At 55.4% G+C, this 22120-nt stretch overlaps 1 protein-coding gene across 2 annotated transcripts in view; it reads left to right on the forward strand.

Moving 5' to 3' along the window:
• The window catches only part of LOC144099214 (trithorax group protein osa-like), a 174857-nt gene that overhangs the window by 122105 nt on the left and 30632 nt on the right, over positions 1–22120 (forward strand). For both annotated transcript variants that reach the window (XM_077632358.1, XM_077632359.1), the window contains exon 4: positions 17309–17489. In XM_077632358.1, coding sequence (XP_077488484.1) covers positions 17309–17489 — 181 coding nt within the window. The remainder of the gene's footprint in view (positions 1–17308; positions 17490–22120) is intronic.

Here is a 22120-nt window from a genome sequence, read left to right on the forward strand (position 1 = left end):
GGCTTGGCTTCACAAGACCCGTTAGTCGGCTTGGAAGCGTCATGTGGAGTGATTGTACTCCGCCGTTGCGGTCAAGCTCACGCGTGTCTTATCCTCGCGGCGTGATCTTCCTTTTGCCTGTCGCGGAACTAGCGTTGCAGCCAGTGGGGAAGACGGCTTTGCCAGCCGCAACCCAAAACTATGCCGAAGATGGTGGCTTGTTTGCGTAACCTGAAAGGTGCGGCCAGCTCCGGCCCTCCGCGTCGGCGGCAAACGCGGTTGTGCCGCCGTGTAAATAACTCCGCGAAGACGCTCGTGGGAGGCTGTTGGGATAACATCTGCTGTGGCCTGTGCCACCTGCCGCGTTCCAGGCCCGGGACGGGATCACCTGCCGACGCCGTGGGAAGAAAACAAAGACGCCGCCGGCTGCTGCCGTCTGCCCAGACGTGAGACGCGGTGCGGTCGGGAAACGAGTCGCTCCTGACGAGTGCTCTGTGTGCGTGTGCAATCGAACACTGCGCGAATGGAGTTGTCACCGAGCATGAAAAACGCTTTATTTCGGTACGTGCTCTCCGAGTTAAGTGACAAACGAGGCTTTCGAGCGCCCATTCCAATCCGGAGAGGTAGATTTCCATTTCCCGCGATGAAGAAAAAAAAGGAAAGCACGCGAGTGGCAGGTGAAGACAGCCAGCTTAGCTCCACACTGGTGCTGTCGTGCAGCCTGCCTCGTTCGGTGGAGCTTCGTCATCGGCTTGATGGAGGATGCTTTTGCCCCGCACGCAATAATACAGAGGGCGCGGGGAAGAGTGGTGTTGCTCGCTGGGTCATCGTAACCGTGATGAATGTTTGAAATTTCTTCACGCAATGAGACGTTGGCGGCCAAATTGACATCCGTCCCGAAAGGTTGCATCTCCGGTCCAGCGTCGAGGAATGCTGCTTAATTAGTGTTCTTTGCAAATGAATCGGCATTGGCTGTTTTCTTTACTAACGGCGGCAGTACGTGCGTCGATTGCTGTGCTGCACGAAGCTAATCAGTTTCGCCGTGATGATATGTTGCTTGCAGGCGAATACTCGGTGTGCCTTTTCTTGCTCGGGGAAGAGCGCGGAATTGATTCCCTGCAGGAATGAAGCTGCGCTCAGCGGGGCCGAGGCTCTCGCGGTATACAAACACAACACATTCTTTTAAGGCGAAAGCTTTTGCTGGCCGCGAACTTGCGATTTCGCGGTGGCGGTGCTCCGAGGAGGCACATGACGTCACAACGCGCGCCTCGCAACGGAGCCGAACCGGTCTGGCCGGGCCGGCAACTGCTGGCGCACTCGGCGCGAAATAGAGACGTGCTTCAAGTCTCCGCCAGTGCGGTCAGAGTGCACCGAAGCCGCCGAACGCGTCGGCGGTCAAGCGCAGAGTATAGAGGGTCTCGCTTTGGCCGATGTGACGTAACGTAACGCGCGCGTTGCGCGTTACGCCGGAGTATAAACGCGCCTTAACAGAGCCTGCGCTTAAGTGCTAACCAACATATTCGGTGGCGGCATCTATGGGAGCCACTGAACCCCCCCCCCCCCCCCCCCCCGCACACTCACTGAATAAAATAAATTGGCAGTGGCTTAGCTGAGCTATGACAGGATATACGCAGCGAGAGCTGTAGTTCTCCGCTGGTTACGCATGTTGCCAAGTTTGTTGGTGTGACTAAAATGTTAAGCATTGAAGAAGTATTCGAGAATGTTTTGACAGAGATACACTACCTGATGATCAGTAAAGTAGCACGCAGTTGCCTCAATGCTGGCGACACAGTATTTAGACTGGCTGCTTTCTCTCAGATACACAAGATCAATCCTTCCGGTTCAGGATACGGAGAACCCAGATTCGAACCCGGCCGCGGCGGCTGCGTTTCGATGGAGGCGAAACGCTAAGGCGCCCCTGTGCTGTGCGATGCCAGTGCACGTTAAAGATCCCCAGGTGGTCGAACTTATTCCGGAGCCCTCCACTACGGCACCCCCGTCTTCCTTTCTTCTTTCACTCCCTCCCTTAACCCTTCCCTTACGGCGCGGTTCAGGTGTCCAACGATATATGAGACAGGTACTGCGCCATTCCTTTCCCCCAAAACCAATTATTATAATTATTATTATTATAAAACACCGGTGCACTTTGATGCGTTCAGCGGAACGGTAGCTGTGATCCATGCGACGCCTGCAGTGGAGACCGACACCGCGGACGGCGGCCGTAATAATAATAATTGCTTTCATGGGAAAGGAAATGGCGCAGTATCTGTCTCATATATCGTTGGACACCTGAACCGCGCCATAAGGGAAGAGATGGAGGGAGTGAATGAAGAAAGAGAAACAGGTGCCGTAGTGGAGGGCTCCGAGATATTTTCGACCACCTGGGGATCTTTAACGTGCACTGACATCGCACAGCGCACGGGCGCCTTAGCGTTTTTCCTCCATAAAAACGCAGCCGCTGCGGTCGGGTTCGAATCCGGGAACTCCGGATCAGTAGTCGAGCGTCCTAACCACTGAGCCACCGCGGCGGATGCGGCCGTAATGTAGTAGAGTAAGTGTTTATTCAAAAATATAATAAAAAGGAAGTTAAAAGATTTTTGCTCACCCCGGCATCTGCCATCACTGTATCGGCGGCACCTGAGCTGGGCAGCGGAAATAAATGATAGAAGGCAGTATGAAGAAGAGAAATGAAAGAGGTGAGGGGATAGCAAGAAAGGACATAGGCAGAGGTCATATTTACACTATTTACAGAATCAAAATGAAGTTGCCCAGGTTAAATTGGTTTTTAGGGAAAGGAAATGGCGCAGTATCTGTCTCGCATATCGGCTGACACCTGAACCGCGCCATAAGTGAAGGGATAAAAAGGAGGGAGTGAAAGAAGAAATAGGTGCCGTAGTGGAGGGCTCCGGCATATTTTCGACCACCTGGGGATCTTTAACGTGCACTGACATCGCACGGCACACGGGCACCTTAGTGTTTAACCTCCACCGAAACGCGGCCGCCGCGGTCGGGTTCGAACCCGGGAACTCCGGATCAGGCCGAGCGCCCTAACCACTAAGCCATCGCGGCGGGGCTGTTTCCCGTCCTTCCCAAAAATGGCGGCCGTGACGTCACTTGGACGTCTCCTATTTACGCGTGGCCTGCGTATAGACAACACTCCCCTGTACTTTAGTAAATGGAACAAAGGAGTAAGTACTCGTTTAGCGCCAATCCGAGCGCAGCAGTACGGCAACAAAGGAAAGCTAACCGTTGAGGGGCTGGTGTGTCAGCAACGAGGAGGTCTGTCGAGCGTGGAACTTGGCCGGCATGGTCGGGTCGGAGCGTACCGAAGAAGCAGGTTAGGGAAAAGAGTCACGAGGGCCTTGTGGGCAATTTTGACACCATGGTAAGTCCAGAAGTGAAATTAACGAGAGGAGAAGGGCGCACTGCACCTACCCACACGTGCGTTAAATGTGTCCCTGTTATCCACGTCCCGTTTTTGACGACTTTTATCACTGTCGACGTCACCAGAAGGCGCCACCCAACACCTCCGCGCAGTATACTCCGCATCCACATACATCCACGCCTTTCCTCCTCCGTCGCCCTTGTCCCCCGTCGTCTACGGCCATCGGACAGAACCGGCAAGCCAGTGTTCGACTTGTTGAATGGCCCGAAACGTCGCCGAATCCGTTGCGCGACGGGGCTGCCGTCGTGCCGTGACTAACTTTTTGCTGCGCGCCGGCTTGATGCGCACTCTGTTTGTGTTTCGGGCTGAACACGCGATGTCTAGCGATGACACTTGCTCAAAAATGGTGTGGATGTACGCATACTCAGTTTAACTCGTAGGATTTCATCGTCATTTTTTTTTTTTGCCTTCCTGGTCGCAGCGGCTTTAGGAGCTGCAGAACACGCAGTTCGGTCGTTCTGGACGAGTGTTTTGCCCTCTGTGCTAGCGTAAGCGTATATCTCCGGCGTGCTTGAAACGTCTAATTAAACTGCGACGCCCCTCCCCTGTTCCCTCGCGGAGCCCTTGCGCCCCTGCCGGACATGTGTCGGAGGTATAAAAGGGAAGTGCGGCGTTCCGTGGCGAGCGCAGTGGGAAGGGCGCGGGAAAATAAGCACGTGGCCCCCCCCCCCCCCCTCTTGCCCCCCCCCCCCCCCCCCGCGCGCGCGCACACACACACACACACACACACACACACACACACACACACACACACACACACACACACACACACACACACACACACACACACACACACACACACACACACACACACACACACACACACACACACACACACACACACACACACACACACACACACACACACACACACACACACACGTGCGCGCGCGAGGAAAGCGGCAGTGCGAGAGAAGCGCGTGCGTGTAACGGGAGGCAATTGGCGATAACGATCTCTTGCGCCGTGGTGGTGTGTGCGTCTGTCTGTCTGTGCCGCCCCGAATACGCGATCGCTGTCTTCGTCGCCTCCTGGAACCCCCCCCCCCCCTTCTTCTTCTGGTTGGCATGAATGAGAGCGGTGGAATGAATGAGTGACGTTTACGCTTTTTCCACGCCGCTGCTGACAGGTTGCGCGCCCTGCTACCAGGAGGCCGAGAGAGAGAGAGAGAAAAACTTTATTGTCCAGAGGAAATCGGGGGCGACGCATATGTGTTCGAACAAACCTTCGCGTTTAAACCCGTTAACCTGTCGCCCCGACACCGGCAGAAATGGAATACGACACGCGTACGGAATCGTCGGCCGCTGCTGCTGCTTCTTACTCCTCTACATCTCTCGCATCCCTTTTTTACTTTCGGAGAGTTGTTTCGTTTCGCCATTCGTGTTTCACTCTGCGTTAGTTTTGGAGGGAATGGGTTTACCGAATCGTCGATGCGCTTTCGTCGTCTGCGCTTTCGTCGTCGTCGTCTTTGAACCAGTCTTTTTTCACCGCCTTTGTTTTTTTTTCTTCTTCTTCGGGCGCGTTGTTTTACCGTTTGGTTTCATCCACTGCGACGCCTGTGTTTGGTTTGTTCCTCGCGGCGAAATTCTCCGCGTCGTCTTTTATTTGCGTCCCTGTTTGTTTGGTCTTTGCGCTTGTATTTCTGTTCGCCGTCTCGAGACGGCTTCGTCTCTCCCAGCGTCAGGTCTGCACCAGACGGCGTTTTATTGCCCCCCCCCCCTTCTTCTCAGTTCGTTGCTTTTAGGCTTTGCTCGCACGCACTCCATGCTGCACCCGCCCATCTGTACTGTACACTTCTTTCTGGGTTGTCGATCAGGCTCGCCGCCCTTCGGTTTTAATCGCGCCCTTGTTCCATCTTTTGCATTTCCTTCCTCCGCGCACTGCTCCCATTGAGAGGAGGATCCACGGTCGTCGTGAAGACTGTTCTGCTTTCGTCCTTTTTTTTTTATGTTCACCGCGGTTTGCCCGGCCTTGTTTTCATTCCCGGTGGTGGCGGGGGACTCTCTCTTCGAGATCGCGCGGTGCGATCATTTTTCATGGCGGCTTGTTTCGCCTTGGCTCTCTTTTGTTCGCGTCCGCGCGCGTTCCCCTCTCGCGATCAGTAGGTGAGTAAACGTGGTCTCGCCTTTCCCCCCTCTTCCACCGCTTCGCCGCCGCTGGCCTGGCTTCCTTTTGTAATTGGAGCGACTGCCTCCTTCCTTTTCGTCGGCTGGCTCGTCGTCCCTTCCGCGTCTCGGCGCTGCTTTTAATGCCCCCCCCCCCCCCTCTCTCTCTCTCTCTCTCCGTGCGTTCGGTTTTGTTGCTCTGGGTCTACTGCTACCGGCGTGTGCTGTGTTCTACGCGCGGCCGACCCGCGGCCCTGAATGAGAGGTGAGAGGGGTGGGGGAGCTCCTTTTCCATTCAGCTCCTCACTGTGCTGCCTTTTTGTGTGATTAGTCAGTAGTAGCGGCGCGTGCGTCTGTCGGGCGTCGAGCGTGACGCTGCGTGCTGGCAGACGATCAACTTTCGCCCTCGCATTGTCTCTTTTATGATTCGTTCCTTCCCCCCCTTTCTCGCGCTCTCTGCGAGACGGCGTTTGACGGGCGTCCCCTTGGAAGCGGAGGTGAACGAACGCCCTCCTCTGGCACAGCACGTGCTCCGCCGTCTCCTAACGGCGCTTCGTGTTCTCTCTCGCGTCTGTGCGCGCGGCGTGTTTGGGAACTTTGCACAGCACGGGAGAAGCACGACGTTTAATTTTTTTTCGTTGCCGCCCCAATTTGTGATGAAATTTGCGGTTCCGCAGGAGCTGCGAATATTCCAGCTGCGCTCTGCCCTCTTCCTGGGTTGCCTCAACGGAGGTTCATTTGTTGTCCGCTCCTCGGTGCCGTGTGTTGGTATCACATTAGGAAATAAAAGTGAAACGATGCGAGAGCGGCCCCTTCCTTTGGCGGGGCCCGAGCCCCCCGTTGGGTGGCTGCCGCGGCCTCTGGCGAAAAAAGAGTGCCTTCGGCGGCGAGCGGGAGAGAAGCGGCCGCTGCAGCAGCGACGAGGGGAGCCTGGAGCGGCGCCGTGGCGGCCCCGGCAACGCGGCGGCGCGCACACACATTTCGCCAGCGAGCGAGCGCGCGTTAGCAGCGGCGTCGAGCGCGAGGGAGTCCCCCCGCCTGGCAGGCTCGCCGGCGCGACGCTGCTGCCAACCGAACGAGAGAAGAGAGCGACTCCAACATGGCCGCCCTACGAGCCCGCTGCCGGGGAAGGAGACCGCCGTGAACGGCACGACGGCACCGCGCGGCGTCCCCATCCATGTACGAGGCGGCGCGACGTCGGGTCGAACTGGACTTCGGCGGCGGCGGCAGCTCCGCGTGGCGCCGTCGCCCCGCCGACGTAGTAGTACGTGCGCTGCGGCGCTCTTCTTATTCCTTTACTACTTCTCAGCGGTGCCTTTTGTCTCGCGTGTGTGTGTGTGTTCACTTATTTTCCCCCCTTTTCTCGGACGTTTCTCCCATTCGTCGGTGGCCCGTTTGCTGTACTCGCCCAAGCAGCCCCTTCGCGCAGAGCGACCGCGTGGTATTCCCGGACGTTTGATACTCCCGTCTTCTCAAGCGCAGCGGTGTTATTGAACGAGCCGTCCCTTTTTTTGCCCGTCGCGCCCTCCCGTTTAATTCATGCACGCTTTTTCTGCCGCTTCCATTCTTTGTGCAGTTTTATCCGCTCGCTTCTCCCCCCCCCCCCCCCCCCCCCCCCCCCCCCTTTCCGTCTCTTCCGTTCCTTTTTTGTTTTGTTGGTTTCGCTCCCGATGTCTCCCCTGGCGGCTTTGGCAGTTTCGGCTCGGCTCGGCTTGGCTACGTAGGAGTTTTTCTTCTTTGCCGCATGTCGCTGAATCGGCGGCTCCTCGCGCAGCGCCATCTGGGAGAGCGGCGGAGGTCGGGTGGGAGAGAGTGTGGGGGGAGAGAGAGAAACGGAAGGGGCCGCGACTACAGCGCCCCCGCTCGGCGCGGCTGTGTCGGTTCCTCTTCGGGGCGCGTGATGGCGGCGCCCTTCCGGCGAGCTGCTGCTTCGTTCTCGGGGCGGCTCTGCCCGCCTGGTCGTCGTCGTCGACTCGACCGCTGCCGCTGAAGGACGGCCGTTCTTTCCGCGTATTTTTTTTTTTCAGCAGGCACGGACCGTTGCTTTTATTTAGTGGTTTCTTTCTAAATCCTTGGTGAATCGCTGCGGGATATTTGTTTTCCTCGTGCTTTGCGCGTTCCCCTCGGCCCGTTCGATGTCGTGCCTGGAGTTTCGGCGCGTCCTTCCGTTCTCCGCGCTACCCGGAATCGGATCCCCGTCATCGCCGTTTCGCAGCCGCTCCTTCGCAGATGGACTCGCACGCCGAGGCCAACCGGTGAGTCGGGCTCTCCACGGGTGCTATCGCTCCCCCCAACCACCCCCTCTGCTATCGCTTCAGCTCTACCATGTGCCTACGGTCCGCATCGCTTCTGTGTGAATCAGTCGGGGTGGGTTCGTGGTTCGACTTGCCAAGGAGCGACTCTTTTTTTTCTCCTTCCTACTTTCGTAAGCTTCCTTACAGTGCTGTCGTAATCTTGGGGCGTTATATCCGGGTTAGGTAGCTCTACGCATTGTATGCTCGTGCCGCTGAATGTGTGCGATTTTCATTTTTGTTTTGTTTTGCTCCTCGCGCAGATTTCGTTTCCTCTTGAGCTGAGCGCACACGCTTACGCAACCATCCTCGTACTGAACACCTCGCGAGCATTGCTGTGGTATTTGGGAACTCGCACGCGTGTTTTGTCTTCCGCTGGTGTGTCTGCTACGGTCATACGCACATCAGATTGTGGTCGTGTGCTCGCCTGATACTTCGCAGAGAGCTGGATCTGCTCAGCCGCCATGTTTTCAGCTCGGCGAGTGAAGAAGCACGGGGTGATGCTATTGGGGCGAAATGTTGTCGGGAGCTTGTGTGTGTGTGCGTGTGTGTTTTCACCTGTGCGTAGGTTGCCCAGCAAAAATGAGGTACACGCTCAAATATTTAGGTCTGCGTGTGGCTCGCTTACAGTTTAATGATGCTTGCGGTTTACATTCGAGCTGTTTGGCGGCCTCGTTTGCTATCCTACCGGTTAATTTCCCCCGCTCATTCATTTGACTTTCCACCAGTGTTATAGTCACGACTTAGTCACTTCACGATTCGCATAGTGCGTGAAAGGGAGGAGGTTCGGTACCGTCGCGAAGTGCTGCCCCTGCTACAGCTTGTCCAGTCAGCAACCACCCGTGTGTTAAAACTGAAATTATAAACCTGCCCATGGCTTTTGGGCAAAGTGCTGGTGCCCACAGTGCTTTCAGGTCAGTGTGGATCTATGCCCGCGCAAGCTTTGCCTCTAAACCTGGAAGCTTCCGCGAGGTGGCGATTTGTACAATGGTGATGCATCCTGCACGTCAAGTGTCAGTCTTGATGTTTTGGTTTTCTTAAGGGGGTCTTGACTGCGGGACGTCTTCGATGGATTTCTTTTTCAAGTATCGACGAGTCATTTCGGCGGTTGTGACCATAATCTGCGAAGTTTTAACGAAACGCAGAGGAACATCGAGTAATGTGTTACGGCCCGATGAACGTATGAGAAGGCGGTGATAGAAATACTCGTTGCAGATTTCAACTGCCCCATTCGTATGAGTACCGGTCCAAGGCTCCGCAAGTTTTCAGACACCGGCGTAATAGCAGTTTTTTTTTTGTGTGTGTGCTCAGGGAGTATAGGCAAACGGATCTACTCGACAGAAATGTTCTGCGAAGAGCAATTTCGTGGCCTCCCGCTCCATTCCGTGCACGTGCAGTTGCTAACCGATCCGCGGTTCAGTAGAAATTCCAGAGTTGATGTCTTTTGGCGAGGCCGCTTGATCGTTTTCCTCGTTAAGACAAGAAGCGTTTTTTTTTGCTTTACGAAACGGGGCGGCACGAAATAAGTTTTCCAGCCTATCGCGACGTGCATCGCGAAGCGTGTTTAGTTTTATTTCGTGGAGTCTGCGGAATCTCCGCCGCACTTACTGTTTACCTTTTTTTCCCCCTCACCACTGGAGGATTTCCATTCAGCGTACGTCAGTGCCTTATGTTAATTTGCTGTTCGTTGCACCAACTGCGCACAGGTGGAAGCGCAGCCGCTTAGAAGGAGCGTTTAATGGACGTAACGAAACTCGCGCAGTCGTGATTGAAAACCCACGTGTTCCTGGCGTCTCCATCAGAGCACTGTCTAATCAAGTCGTAGTGCTGTGCAGTAGTCGCTGAACCGATTTGGGTGGAGCTGTGTCTTTAAGAACTGAGCTGGTTGTATTTTAGCAATTAATAGAATAAGCGAAGCGGTGGTTTGGTAACGAGGTTAACGTTTCTTGCAAGAATGGTCTAAAACAATATCGTAAACGTGGGCCGTTATTTCAGTGTTGCAGCGTTACTGCATAAACATTTGCGGAGGTATAAGATACGGCCGTTAGAGAGAGAGAGAAATTTTATGCGTCCAACGTGTGGTGGTCGGTGGTTGAAATCGCTCGCGATGTAATTGCGTCTAAAACAAACCAATTCTGCGGTACATGGCACTAAATTTTCTATTATGTTGTCTTGTCGATTTCATGTAGCTAACATCAACTTAATCCGCTATCATTTAAGAGGCGCAGCTTACAGGATTTGAGTAAATGCTTTGGTTCTTGATTGGTAATCGCGAAATTGTGGCGTTGCGAAATTCCGTCTTTTTCATATTGGTCGGTGCTGTACAGTGCGGATCGTCACTTAATGGCGCGTGACATTTTGACTTCGCCTAGACCAGATAAAACAAGGGAGAATCATCCTAGTCCAAATTTGGGTTACCGTACAGCTGTTGTGGATCCAAACTCGGCCAAGAACGTTGCATTTTGCTGACGTGGAACGCGATTTCGCTTTCTGTTTGGGATCGTTCAGACGCGATTGCTCCTGCGTGTCGCGAGTGAGGAGGAAGCCAACTTCAGGGGAGGCCAGTGCTGTGGCTTCGGCTGGCGGTGCGTTGAGTCCGAATTAGGTCACACTCCGGGATGAAGGGGGACCGCGTGCGGGAAGTAGGGAGAGGCAGCACTGCATGTGCACAGTAGGTGTTTTGTACTTGCCCTCTCACCTCTCTGGACAGTTCGAGCAGGGAGCATGCAGGTTCGCGCTACCCGAAGTTGCGGAGCATTAGACTGGCCTCGGTTACATGAATGCGACAGAAGTCGACTCCAGCCAACTTTTTTGAGGGAATCCGCAGGTTTTGAGAAGGAAAGGCGTGACTCGTCCTCTGCTCTCTTCCTCGACATTTTTGCACCTTCTCTCAAAAAGTGGACTGGAGTCGACTTCTGTCGCATTCATGTAAATGCGGCTTGTCGGGATGACTGGATCCGACCGCTCCCAACCGAAATGGACGTCGTTTACATGGAACTGCTAACCCGTTTTCAGCCCGGAAAACGGAACTCGACTCGACTCTGTCGAGTTCGTGAAAACGCCGCTAATGGGAGCTAGTGTCATTGTGCGTGCTCATCCGTGGTTCACGAGCGTCTACCCTCCGCTGATACTGAGAGTGCGCATTGTGGTCGGTTTTGGCCTTCATTGATTTCGCACGTGCGTAGTGAACGTTTCGAGTGAAAGGCGCGTCGTCGACAGCTGTAGGCAGAAGTGTGATTGATGACACAAGAGGGAACGGATGGGGGGGGGGGAGGGGGGGGGGGGTGCACACTGGCGGCACCGCGAAAGCGGCGACAGGCCTTCTCTCGCTTACGTCTTGTTCCCTGGACTCCGTCCTTCGATGTTCGTTGGGGCTTCCTCCTGAGGCGCTCGCCCTCCGTGTGTCCGCATCAGCGCCTTCCCCGGGCGACCGGACCCCCTGTACGACTCCCTCGCGCCCACCCCGTGCCCGATCGTGCTCGCTTCCCCGAAGGCGCAGTGACTGCCGCGCTTTCAGTGGACACCCGCGCCGTGGGGGAAGGGCCGAAGGAGGGATTGCACTGACATCGCACGGAACAAAGGCGTTTACTCAGTTTTCGCCTCCGGCGTAGTGCGGCCGCGATTCGGTCCCGCGACACTCGGCAGCCGAATAGCGGATCCACGGCGGCTGCGGGCGAGGTGAAAGCGGCCAGTCCAAGAAGGGAGGTTGAGCGGAACGCCATAATCTATAGCCTTTTTTACATGAACCCGTCAGCGACGGGCCGAGTTAGCAAGGTTAACCCTACCCGGTGACTGTCTGTTTACATGAACTCGATAATAGCGTGTCGACTCTCGCGGCGCGCCCTGCGAGGCACGACCGCACTAGCAGTAAACCCGTGCCCGCTTCTGTTCTCCCCTGCAGAAAATGCTTTCCCCAAGCGTGAAAGAGGATTAAGTGTTAATTTTCTGAGGGGGCTGGGAGTCAACCCACACTCTGCAGTGGGTTGGCCCAGCTCTACTCGACGGTCGCTTAGCTCGACCGCATAGCGTATACATGAGCCCGACAGTAGCTTTTCAGTCCGACAGGCTTCTCGACCCGACAAAACTCGACGCGACTTTTGTCGGGCTCATGTAAACGCCCAGCATGAATGCAACAGAAGTCGACTGCATTCCACTTTTGAAGTGGAAAAACAACGAGGAAGAGTGTAGATGAGCAGTCGCGCCTTTCTTTCTGAAGACCTGCTCTTTCTATCGAAAAATCGACGTCGATGCTATACGAAACGCGACTCGTGACAAGTTAAAGTGGCGAAGCCGAGGATGCGGCAATGCTCGTGGCCTACCCAGGTTGCGGCGGTTCTTCGTATCGAGCTCGTTTCCGCACGCTCTTCCTCTGCTGTCGGTGCCGAGGACTAGCGTGGTTTACATGGTTGCGACCGAGTCGCAGCGAGACAGGCTTTTCTCGCGCCCACGCCATGTAACCGGCTCACTTCGCTACAGAGCCAATGGCTTATTGCAGCGGCCAGCTCGCTTCGATGCGCTTCTGTCGCAGCCGTGTAACTGCGGCTTGTGTAACGAAGTGCTGTGTTCCGTTCACGCCCGTTGGGGGTTTTTTTTTTCGAGGATGGCCGTGCGTTGCAGTCGTGCGTGTCCTTGTCCGGTCCAGCAGTGCGGGAACGGAGGCGCCGCGTTGGTGGTCAGCTCTACTTTTGCCGCCAATACGCGCGCGCGCGTTCAGATGTACTCCTCACGACGCGGTCTGCGGGTTTTGTGTCGCGGTTTCCTGCTTTGGGGAACTCGCGGGGGAGCTCCCTTTCGGGATTATTGCGATCGAAAGTGTGTCCGACCGGGAGGTAGGGAGCGAGTGCCGGTTGTGGAACGACAGGAGTTGACGGGGCGAGAGCGATACTCGACATCTCCTCGGGCGCCGAGAAATACGTAAAAGTGGGGATAAGAGCGTGGTGGTGGCCCATCGGCGGCGCGCAAGAACGCGGTCGCGCGCGCGGAGGGGCTAATTAATGGGGGCGCATTGAGCCGCTTCCCTAATTGGCGCCTGCGAAAGAGGCTTGTCGCTTCCGCTAATTGGACGCGCGTGTTTAATTGCTGCGCACCCTGCGTGCGTGTGTGCGCGCGCGCGCGACACGTGCGCCGCTGCTCCTCCTCATTTTCGGAGCTCTCTTCCTTTGCGATGACGGCATCTTTATTGGGTGTTTACCGCCGCCGAGCTGCACTTCTGTGCTTGCGCACGGAGGGCGAAGTGTGAGGGCCTCCCCCCGCGTGTTGAGCCGCTCGATCGTGCCTGGATGTCGCTGAAGGCCGCGTCAGTGTTGCTGTGCGATAGCGACGGTGGAGTGGACGTCCTCTCAATGTTTGCTTACATTTACTTTTTTTTTGCATCGTTCCGAGAGAATGGACTTATCGAGTGAAAGGCACATTGACCCGACCTCGCGTATGCGCATTGGAATGGCGCGTACATAGAAGCCCTGGACTCGGTACGAAACAACCAGTCCTCTATTTGTTGCTTGCAGTAGAACTGGCAGGAGCGCGTGGTTGTTTCGACGCAACGTAGCAATTTGATTATTGAGAAGTGAGAAAATACGCCGTCGCTTTTTTAAATTTTGCGAGCGGGCTCCTCACAGTGTTTTGATCTGTCACTTGGGGACAGGAGCACAGCGCGATATGTTTGAAGATTTTCTAGATTTACGAACTCTTCTCCTTATCCGCAGACAACGCACGATGGGCGTAAATATTTGGGATCGATTTTTATGGCTTGGAGAGCTGCACCTGCCCGTATATGGTGGGTTGAGGTGGCCTAAAAGAAAAAAAGACAAGTTCGCAGGACACCTAATTTCATTGTGTGCAGTCAGCTTCAGGAGTGGTTGATGCCTTTACCGGAACAGACGTTACTTTCCCTTGTCAGTGTGCGAATTGTACGACCGTGGCGCAGTGTTTTCCTGATGAGCGATCTAATGCTAGCGCATTGTGAATTTTTTTTCTCTCTCGAATACTGTAGTGGGCGGGGGCGCACTCGTACGGAAACACAACTCCCGTTTGAATAAACGAATAATAAAAAAAAAGGACTGAAAAAGTACAAACTGTAATGCTCTCAACTGCCCCCCCCCCCCCCCCCCCCCCAGAAAAAACAAAAACAAGTTGTACCAAAAGGGGAGTGGATGTGCAGGACTTCTCTGTGGAGAAAGTAAAGAATCGGTGCTCGAACGTGTGTCCTCACCGGCGACGTGGACAGGAGGCGTCCATCCCCGCCGGCATTCATCGTCTCGGGCCAAATGCCAACGGGAGGGATCCGACGTGTGCTGTGGCTCAGTCAGTCCACGTGCCGCGACGACCCCAGAGCCGGGCTCCGTGCTTGTGTTTTTCCACCCGGTGTCCCGCGGGATTCGTTTCGCAAGAGAAACCGGACCGAGAGTGGGGAGGAAGGGGATTGCACTGTCACGTGCGCCGGCGCGTGGATTGCCGGGCTGACCTTTTGTTCCCTCCCCTTTCTGCCGACGAGGCGCGCTTCCGTGGAGGTGGTCACGTTGGCCATTCGTGGCCCAGGGAGCGACCTCGTTTCAACTTGGTGGTGGTGTTGTTGTGTGGGGGAAGATGGGGAAAAGTGGGCGAGGCTCTCGCTCAGCTGCGATTAGCTCCTGTTCGTGGCATTACCCGGTAAACGTGGACACATTAAATAGGGGCATCCAGGGAACGAGATGGAACCTTCGCCTCGGACTGAACTTCGACCCGCTCGTTGGTTTGAGGAGAGCGTTCACTTTGCCGTAACGTTGTTCCACCCAAGAAAGCTAACAACAAAAGTCGTGCGCAAAATATGATTTTTATACATTTCAGAACCGCTTTCGAAGCTTCGCCTTAGTTTTTCCCCCCTCGTCACAGGATGCGGACGCCTCGTGTTTACTCATTGCATTGCGTACACGGAAGAGTCAAAATAAGTCTTAATTACGCGGTTGCGAATGCGTAAAAGGCATTGGCTGGGCCACCTGCACCCTGCCATGTACGCAGAGCGGTAGAGAGCTTTTTGAGATCGACGTGCGCGCCTTCTTGTTACAAGTCGTGTTGTGCCTGTGGCACCAGCCGAGTGCTCATTGTTGCGGCACGCAGCCGCGCTCCGTTGCAAACTCCCGTTGGTAAACTGGCGCTTCGGGCTTGACTTCGTAGGTTAGTATATTCGAGCACACTGTTTTCGACCGAACCCGACAACGTTGCGGTTTCCCGCGGCACCGGCGTGTACCCTGTGTAGTCGTCGGATGAGTGTAAATGTCCGCGGCGCGAGAACACCCGAGCGTTTCTCGGGGAAACGGGCCCGTAACGAGCGTCCGCGGAGAGATAGCGGCGGCCGCTGACGCAAATTACCGCCGCGCGTAGCGGCGATGGGGGAAATGGGAAGCGGACCATTAGTTCTGTTTACGGAGAAGGCGTCTTCGTTAGCGGGAAGATCTCGCGCTGCCATCTGTCTGCGGGGCTCCGCCTCGCGGCGGGCGCACTGTCTTTCCGCTTATCGGCGACTTGTGCATGCTTCGCCCCGCGTCGTCGGCGCGTGTTCTTTCCCCCGGCCTTCTTTCGTTCTCGACTGATATTTCACACCGTCGGCAAGGCCGTCTGGGCGTCGCTCTGAAGGCCGGCTGGCGTCAGAGATCTGTGCATCCGGAAGCATCGGGAGTCTGGGCCAGAGTCAACAAAAAGGGGGGACCTGCGAGACCGAGGCACGTGCCGCGGCGCTAGGTTCGAGCGAAACGGAAAGGAAAGCGCGTTTTTCGTATCGGCTGCTCGTCTGAAAATAGCCAGCGGACGGAGTATCATTTACGAGCGCGCCGCCGCCGCCGCGGAGATACACGACTCGCGAATATACAAAGAAGCGGCGGTTACCAAATAGCGCAAAAGGGGCGAAGCAGGTGTCGGTAACGCTCTATGCTTCCAGGCTCCAGAGGCCTGGCTCTTTGTGTTTGCTTCTTTTTTTTTTCTTCTTCCCCTTTTCGAAGGGCTGCAGTTTGCTCGGGTTTTTCCAACCGGGCCGGGAAAAAAAGGGGTTTCGCTGTTGCGGCCTCGGCGGCTCTTCCGCAAAAAGAGAGGCATTCCGAAAGTGAGCTCCGCGCGCCGGTAATAAGAAAAGGGCACGCGCCGACCGACGTTCCCTTTCCTCCGTCTCGCCGAAGACCCACTTCTTTGCTTGCGGCTGTGGTGGGCCGACGCTGCTCTTGCATTTCTGTTTTCTTCTTTGCGTCCTTCCGATGCTGTCTGTGTGTCGTTACCGGGGAGGTCTCCCCCGGATCCTTCTTTTTATCTTTTTGTTTCGTTATCTCGCTTTTCGGCGCTTTTCTTGTTTTCTTCTCGAACTTTGGCGGTCGGGGGCGATTTTCGTCCTCTCTCACCTCCCCCCCCTTTCCTTTGTGCGTTTCTGTTGATGGCGCGGAGGGGGGGGGGGGGGGGGGGTTCGCCACTGTTATCTTTTCTCTGCGCTGAGGCGACCACCACGACGTCTGTCCCGCACCGAGGCTGGAGCGAGCGTGCGTGCGTTTGAAGAATCCAGCACGACAGCTCGCCGCCGCCGATGACGTAATTGGGAAGTCGTTTCCTGATTGTGAATGCGGCGTTATGGTGGGGGGCTTTCCCCGCCGCCGCTGCAGGCCTGCTGCTGTGTATATGCCCGTTTCCTCTTTTTTTTTGTCTTGTTTTTCCTTTCCGCTACTGTTGCGGGTGCTGCGCCGTCTGTGTTGATCGGAACGGTTCGTTGGCCGCCGGACAGGTGTTTGAGCGATGGGAGAAGCGCGTCCAGGCGTGAAATGCTGTGCGTGCGTGTGCATCGTTCGCGCATAGCGGAAAGGAAATAAAGATGGTAACGTCTAGTTGTGTGTGTGCTTGCTGAATGAGTGCGATCGAATCGACGAGCGCGGGAAAAAAAATGGAGAAAAAGAAAGTTGCGAGAATGTGTTTGAAGACATGGGCGGCATGTAAATCGACGATCGTGCCACAGCGTTGAAGACGCCCTGCTTGTACTTGAGCGTATGCTGTGTGTGTGTGCAGTCTCTTCAGTCATGCGCGCGAGCCCCTGCTGCACCCTTTGCTTTACGTCGCTCGGCGAAGGACGCAGCCGTTTGGTATCGCGACGAATCTCCGTGGGCGAGCCGTTGCTACGCGTTGACGGCAAAGCCGCTAGGTACAGAGAGTAGTGAACTTATCCTAGTTCACTGTGGTACAGTCTTCTCAACACGGTCGAATTCTAATGGACCGGGCAAGTTCACTGATGTCTGGGTCAGCAGCGCTCAAGTTGGCCCGCTTGGGTTTTTGGCCAGTTCGTTTCATGGCCAGATGCCGATGCGCCCGCGTGTTCCGCGCCATCGTACCGTGTCCTTTCGTGCCCGCTCTTGTTGAGTGATCGTGGCCGGTTGCCTGAATATCGTCGCCGCGTTCTCGTGTGGCTTTGAGACAGGTGCGACGCGAGTGGTGGTCTTCTCGGATGTGGTACGCGTGTCACCTGACCTGCTTCTTCATCTGTGTGCAGGAGCTGAGCGGGGGTCCGCCGGAGGAGGAGCAGCCCGCCCGCAGCCCCGCCGGCGCGGTGCGGGGCGCCGCGGGCACGCCGCCGGCCCCGCAGCAGTCACCGCTGCGTCCGGCGCCTTCGCCCGGGGCCCCGACCGCCGCCGGAGGGGGCTCGTCGGCGCGCTCCATGTCGCCCGCCATTGGTGAGTGCCCTTTCTTCTTCCCGTGGTGTAGGCCTTGCTCCAGACGTGGACGGAAGAGGATAGGCAATGTCTCAGCAAGTCTTAAGGAAAGGCAAACGGAGAATCTGGGACCCCGAGAAAGAGCCACGCCTGGTGGCGAAATTTGCATCGGGGGCATGTGAGGGGCTGGCAAACTAGAAATGTCACGGGGGGAGAGACAGAAGGGTTTTCGAAAAGTCCCGCAGTTGGCAGTCTCGGCTGATGAGGACACAAGCATTATAGAGAGTTACAGCATATCGTTACCGTGTTTACGTTACCGTGTTACCACGCCGGATTTTCCAGTTAGCGCGGCGCACGCCACAAGACGTTTTAGCGTACCGTCTCTCCCGCAACAAGTTACTGTAAGGCTAAAACGAGTGATGATGGTGGCAGATCCCAGCTTTTAAAGATAAAAAAAGTACGGATGCATTGCAATCATTTCTGTGAAGTGAGATGCTACACTTCAATAATCTTTTTCTCTGCATATAAATACATACCGACTACACTTCAGCTAACAGCCGACTCAGCGGCTTTTCAAATGTGCCCGTGAAGCTAGACACCTTTGCCTACCCTGGTCAGTAGACAATTTCACTACGCAGACCTCAGTAAGTTTGCATACACAGCGCACATTGCGTTGCGAGCACTGTAAAAAAAAAAAAGCATAACTACGACACCTGTTTGCCGTGCCGCATCGTCGCTTCTTTGTGTGTTTGTATGTAAACACAGTGGCGTCATCTAGTGGCAGTAAGTAAAAGCGCGCCAACTCCGGGCCGGATAAACATTTTATTTTCTGCAATTACTGATGATTGTAGCGAGAGAATTACCGGTCTTTTTTTTTTTCCGAGGAAAAAAATAAGGAAAATATATAAAAATGTTAAATCTGGCACAAAACTGGAGCTGCAGTGTAGTCGTTGCTATTTGCTATGTGCACGACATATAGTCGGGCGAGAAATGGCGCCGAAGAACGCGGTGGCGGTGCTGTATTTGGTCCGAAGCGGCCCTATGTCTGTTTACGCTAACTCCGCAACGCTAAAAGGGATTCCTTAGAGTGCTTGCGGACCGGTAAGTGCGGCGCATGCGCAGACGTCGCTAGCCGGGCCCGGTAAACGCTAACACGTAAACACGGTAACGATATGCTATAACTTTGTTTTGACTCAACTTTAGGTTGGGGTGGCCTCCTTCTTGGGTTTGAAGCTCAGCTGCTTTGGAGCGCATCAGGAGAACCCCTTATAGATTGTATCGCTCCCAGAAATTTGTGGTTTGCGTGGTATGCAGTTCACATTGGCTAGTACAGCTCGGGGAAAAAGCCACCGTAGTCCTAATAAGTCTACCGCTGTGAGCGACCAACGCTGGCAGGCGTTGCTCGAACAAACGTGCTAAAACAAATACGCTGACGGTCCATAATTGCTCTGGTTCTGTGCTTTTTGGTACATATCTTGAGGAAAATTTAGAATTCATTGCCCTAACTCGAAAATTTTCAGTTATACTTTGTGACATGCAGTATGCGGAACTTTTTTACGTTTTATTTATTTTGCCCCATGCTTGAACCGCTTCGTTACTGGTTGGTGCTTGTTTGCCGAGCTCCTTGATCACCTGCGAGCCGACTGTCCGTTGACTGAGAATGTTCGCTGTCGGCCTCTGACCGCGTCGTAGCTTCAAGCTGTAGTCGGATACAACTGAAGAACGAGGCGGCTTTTCCCCCGTCAGGGGACCCCCCTTCCAGCCAATGGCGTCGGCCGATTTTCGTGAACCTGCTAGCGCGACAATTCAGGCGAAACGGGAGTGCCCCCTCTGCATTGTCACGGTTGCAGGTTCATGAGAATCGGCCGACGCCATTGGCTGTATGTATGTAGCGTGTGGCAGAAGGCCACTGTGGTGTGTTTTCTGCCCCCTGGCGTGCCCTTCTCCTCTAGCGTTCCATCTCGGCGACCGTATGAAAGCGTCTGCCCGCGGTGCGTCGGGTACGCTGAGGTCCTTAGGAGAGTCATTGCGGGGGGGATCGTAATTGATTCGCCAGGTGGGACGGAGGCATCTCGGCCTGGCCGGGATCGTCTGCACCCCCCCCCCCCCCCTCTCTCTCTCTCTCTCTCTGGCGGTGGCCGTCGTCTTTTCTCTCGCGGGGCCTCCTTTTCCGCCCCGCTGCTTCTCCGGGCGCAGCTGCTGTTCGCCGAACGACGCCCGCCAGGAGCGGCTGCTGCTGCCGTGTTCCGCCGCCCTCCTCCCCTCGGCGGCCGAGGAGAAGAAGGGAGACGTCTTCGCCCCTCCCTTATCGGCCATCCGGATGCGAAGTCGAGCTCCTTCAGCCCGTGGGAACACAGCCGGCTCGTGCGAGGACGGCGCACTGCACGGCGTCTCGAGACGTGGCGAAGCTGTGCGGGCGCCGGTAATTTGCGGCTTCGGTGGCCGCCGTCGGGAACACGAACGCCGACTGGGTGCGTTGCCGATTTGACGAGAGCTACGGCAACGCTGGCACCGGCTTCGCCCAAGTCGCGAGGTCGCGGGGAGCCGGTCCGAACTGACGCGGGGCGAATGTCGCCTCCCGAGTTTGGGGTGCAGGGCTGGCGCGTCTTCCGACGGCGTGGCCCTGGAAGAGCGGTGGGGGGGGACCACCTGCTTGCGTGTCGGACTCCCGGGGCGAGGTTCCCCCGCTGGAGGAGGGTTACGGGAAGCCTCGGCCCCCCTCTCCGCTCTGTTCATTTGCCAACGCTGATTAGCTTCGGAACGCTGACTGCTCACGTTAAGTTTACTGGCGAGCCATTCCGAGGAACTGGGGGTAGGGTTTCCGACCGATATCCAGGCGCTTGCGTCGACGTGTCCGCCCAGGAGCGCTGACCGGACGTTTGCCATCCGCCGTCGGTGCCTCGTCACCTAGGGGGCAAACGTATATCTTCGTCTTCTCCATCGATGGGTCGGGCGCCGATTCGAATGTTGCGTCTCCATCAGTGCTGTCTGTTGGAGCTTCCTCGAGCGGAGAGCACTCCCTTCGGCGCGCGACTGACCCTCACGGGGCTCGCGCGGGTCGCCCGTGGCCGCGTGCCCTTCGCGCCCGGTGACACAGAGGCGCAGGTGCAACGAACACGTCTAGTAACGCGCAACGCTCTCCGCCATGCCGCCCGTTCTACGGAGGCGTCCGTTGTCGTCGCGTCGTCACCACCCCGGTCGGAGGTCGTCCACTAGAAGACGTTCCTGCAGGGCCGCCCGCTCTGCGGCCGCGGCAAAGAAGAACCCGAGCCAGGCCGAACCGTCCGCGGCGACAGGCGAGTGTTGTCGGACGCTCCGCAGGCTCGCTCCTAGGCGTGAAGCGCTTCACCCCCCCCCCCCCCCCCCCCCCATCGGCCGTATTTCTTAATTGACATGCATACAGGAGATCTTTGTTCCACACCACTTACATTCGTGATGTAGGTGGCCACGTGTCGCCGCAGATATTCACATTTGGCTAGGCCTGCTCCACTCATGTCTGAAAACACCTGTTAGTTGAAGCATCAGCTAGAGCCTGCCCAAAGCCATTTTGAGCGGCAGTGGTAGCGCTACAGTCAAGCTGTCACAAGCTGCTCCTTTCACTTGCACTGGAAGCAATCGGTCATCTCCTGCAGTGGCCTCAGTGATTCAGTAAAACACTGCAAATTATGCTGTAATGGGTGCAGCTGCTACAGTGTGGTAGCAGTTCAGCACTGCAGAAAACAAAGCCTAGCCATTACCATTCAAAGGAGTAGCAGCTCCGTTAAGGGGGTTTGGAGGCTCTCAATTTAAAGGTTCAAAAATTCTTTATTACCTACACTTCACTGTTTTCGTTAAGCAAGGCTGGCGAGAGCTGCATCAACTCTCTTAGCAACACTAATAAATATTGCCTGTGCTTCCCAGATGCATGCTGGGCTAAGAGCAGTGCTATATTTATAGTTTATGCTACTAGCGTTACTGCAGCTTTGCTTTCGCTATGCCTACAGTTTCATGCGAGCTCTCTGTGATCTGATGTACTTACAAGTTTGCTTATCTGCTATTACACAACACATGCCCAGTCTCATCTGCATGTTCCACGACTGGATACAAATCAGTGCATTGCAAGTTTGAATGACAACTATGCTTGGAATGTTGAATTAATAGTGTGGTCTCTGTGGCATGGCTGGACTGGATGCAGTTGTTGGTGGGTGGATAGCGGTGGGGCCGTGTCCTAACCAGCCGTGCCCACTTTAGTTGTTTGCTTCCCCACCTGTTGTTCCTCTCGTTACGATTAAAGTTGCTACCAAATGAAACTAAAATGAAACTAAATGTTACAAATTATGGTGCGGAGTTGATAAGGCTTAATCTCAGAATGAGCTGACAGATCATAGCTTTTTTGTACAAACTTGTGGATGCAGTTGACAAAATGTATCTTAAACCTAAGAAGTATTTTGCTCTTGACTGTGTGTTGTCAACACATTAAGTTGACCTCACCAGATCATTTACAAAATAATAGTTTAAGCTCATTTGACACTCAACAACATGTCAGCTTTGTTGCAGAACAACCTGTGGCTGCAGCAGAGTCAGAGTTTACCTGTCTCGGGAAGTAACTTACTACTTCAGTCATTGATACATAGTGAATTCCAGTCGTGGAGGAGATGCATGTGACGTCTTGG

Source organism: Amblyomma americanum, chromosome 7, assembly GCF_052857255.1.
Source record: "Amblyomma americanum isolate KBUSLIRL-KWMA chromosome 7, ASM5285725v1, whole genome shotgun sequence".
NCBI classification, from domain to species: domain Eukaryota; kingdom Metazoa; phylum Arthropoda; class Arachnida; order Ixodida; family Ixodidae; genus Amblyomma; species Amblyomma americanum.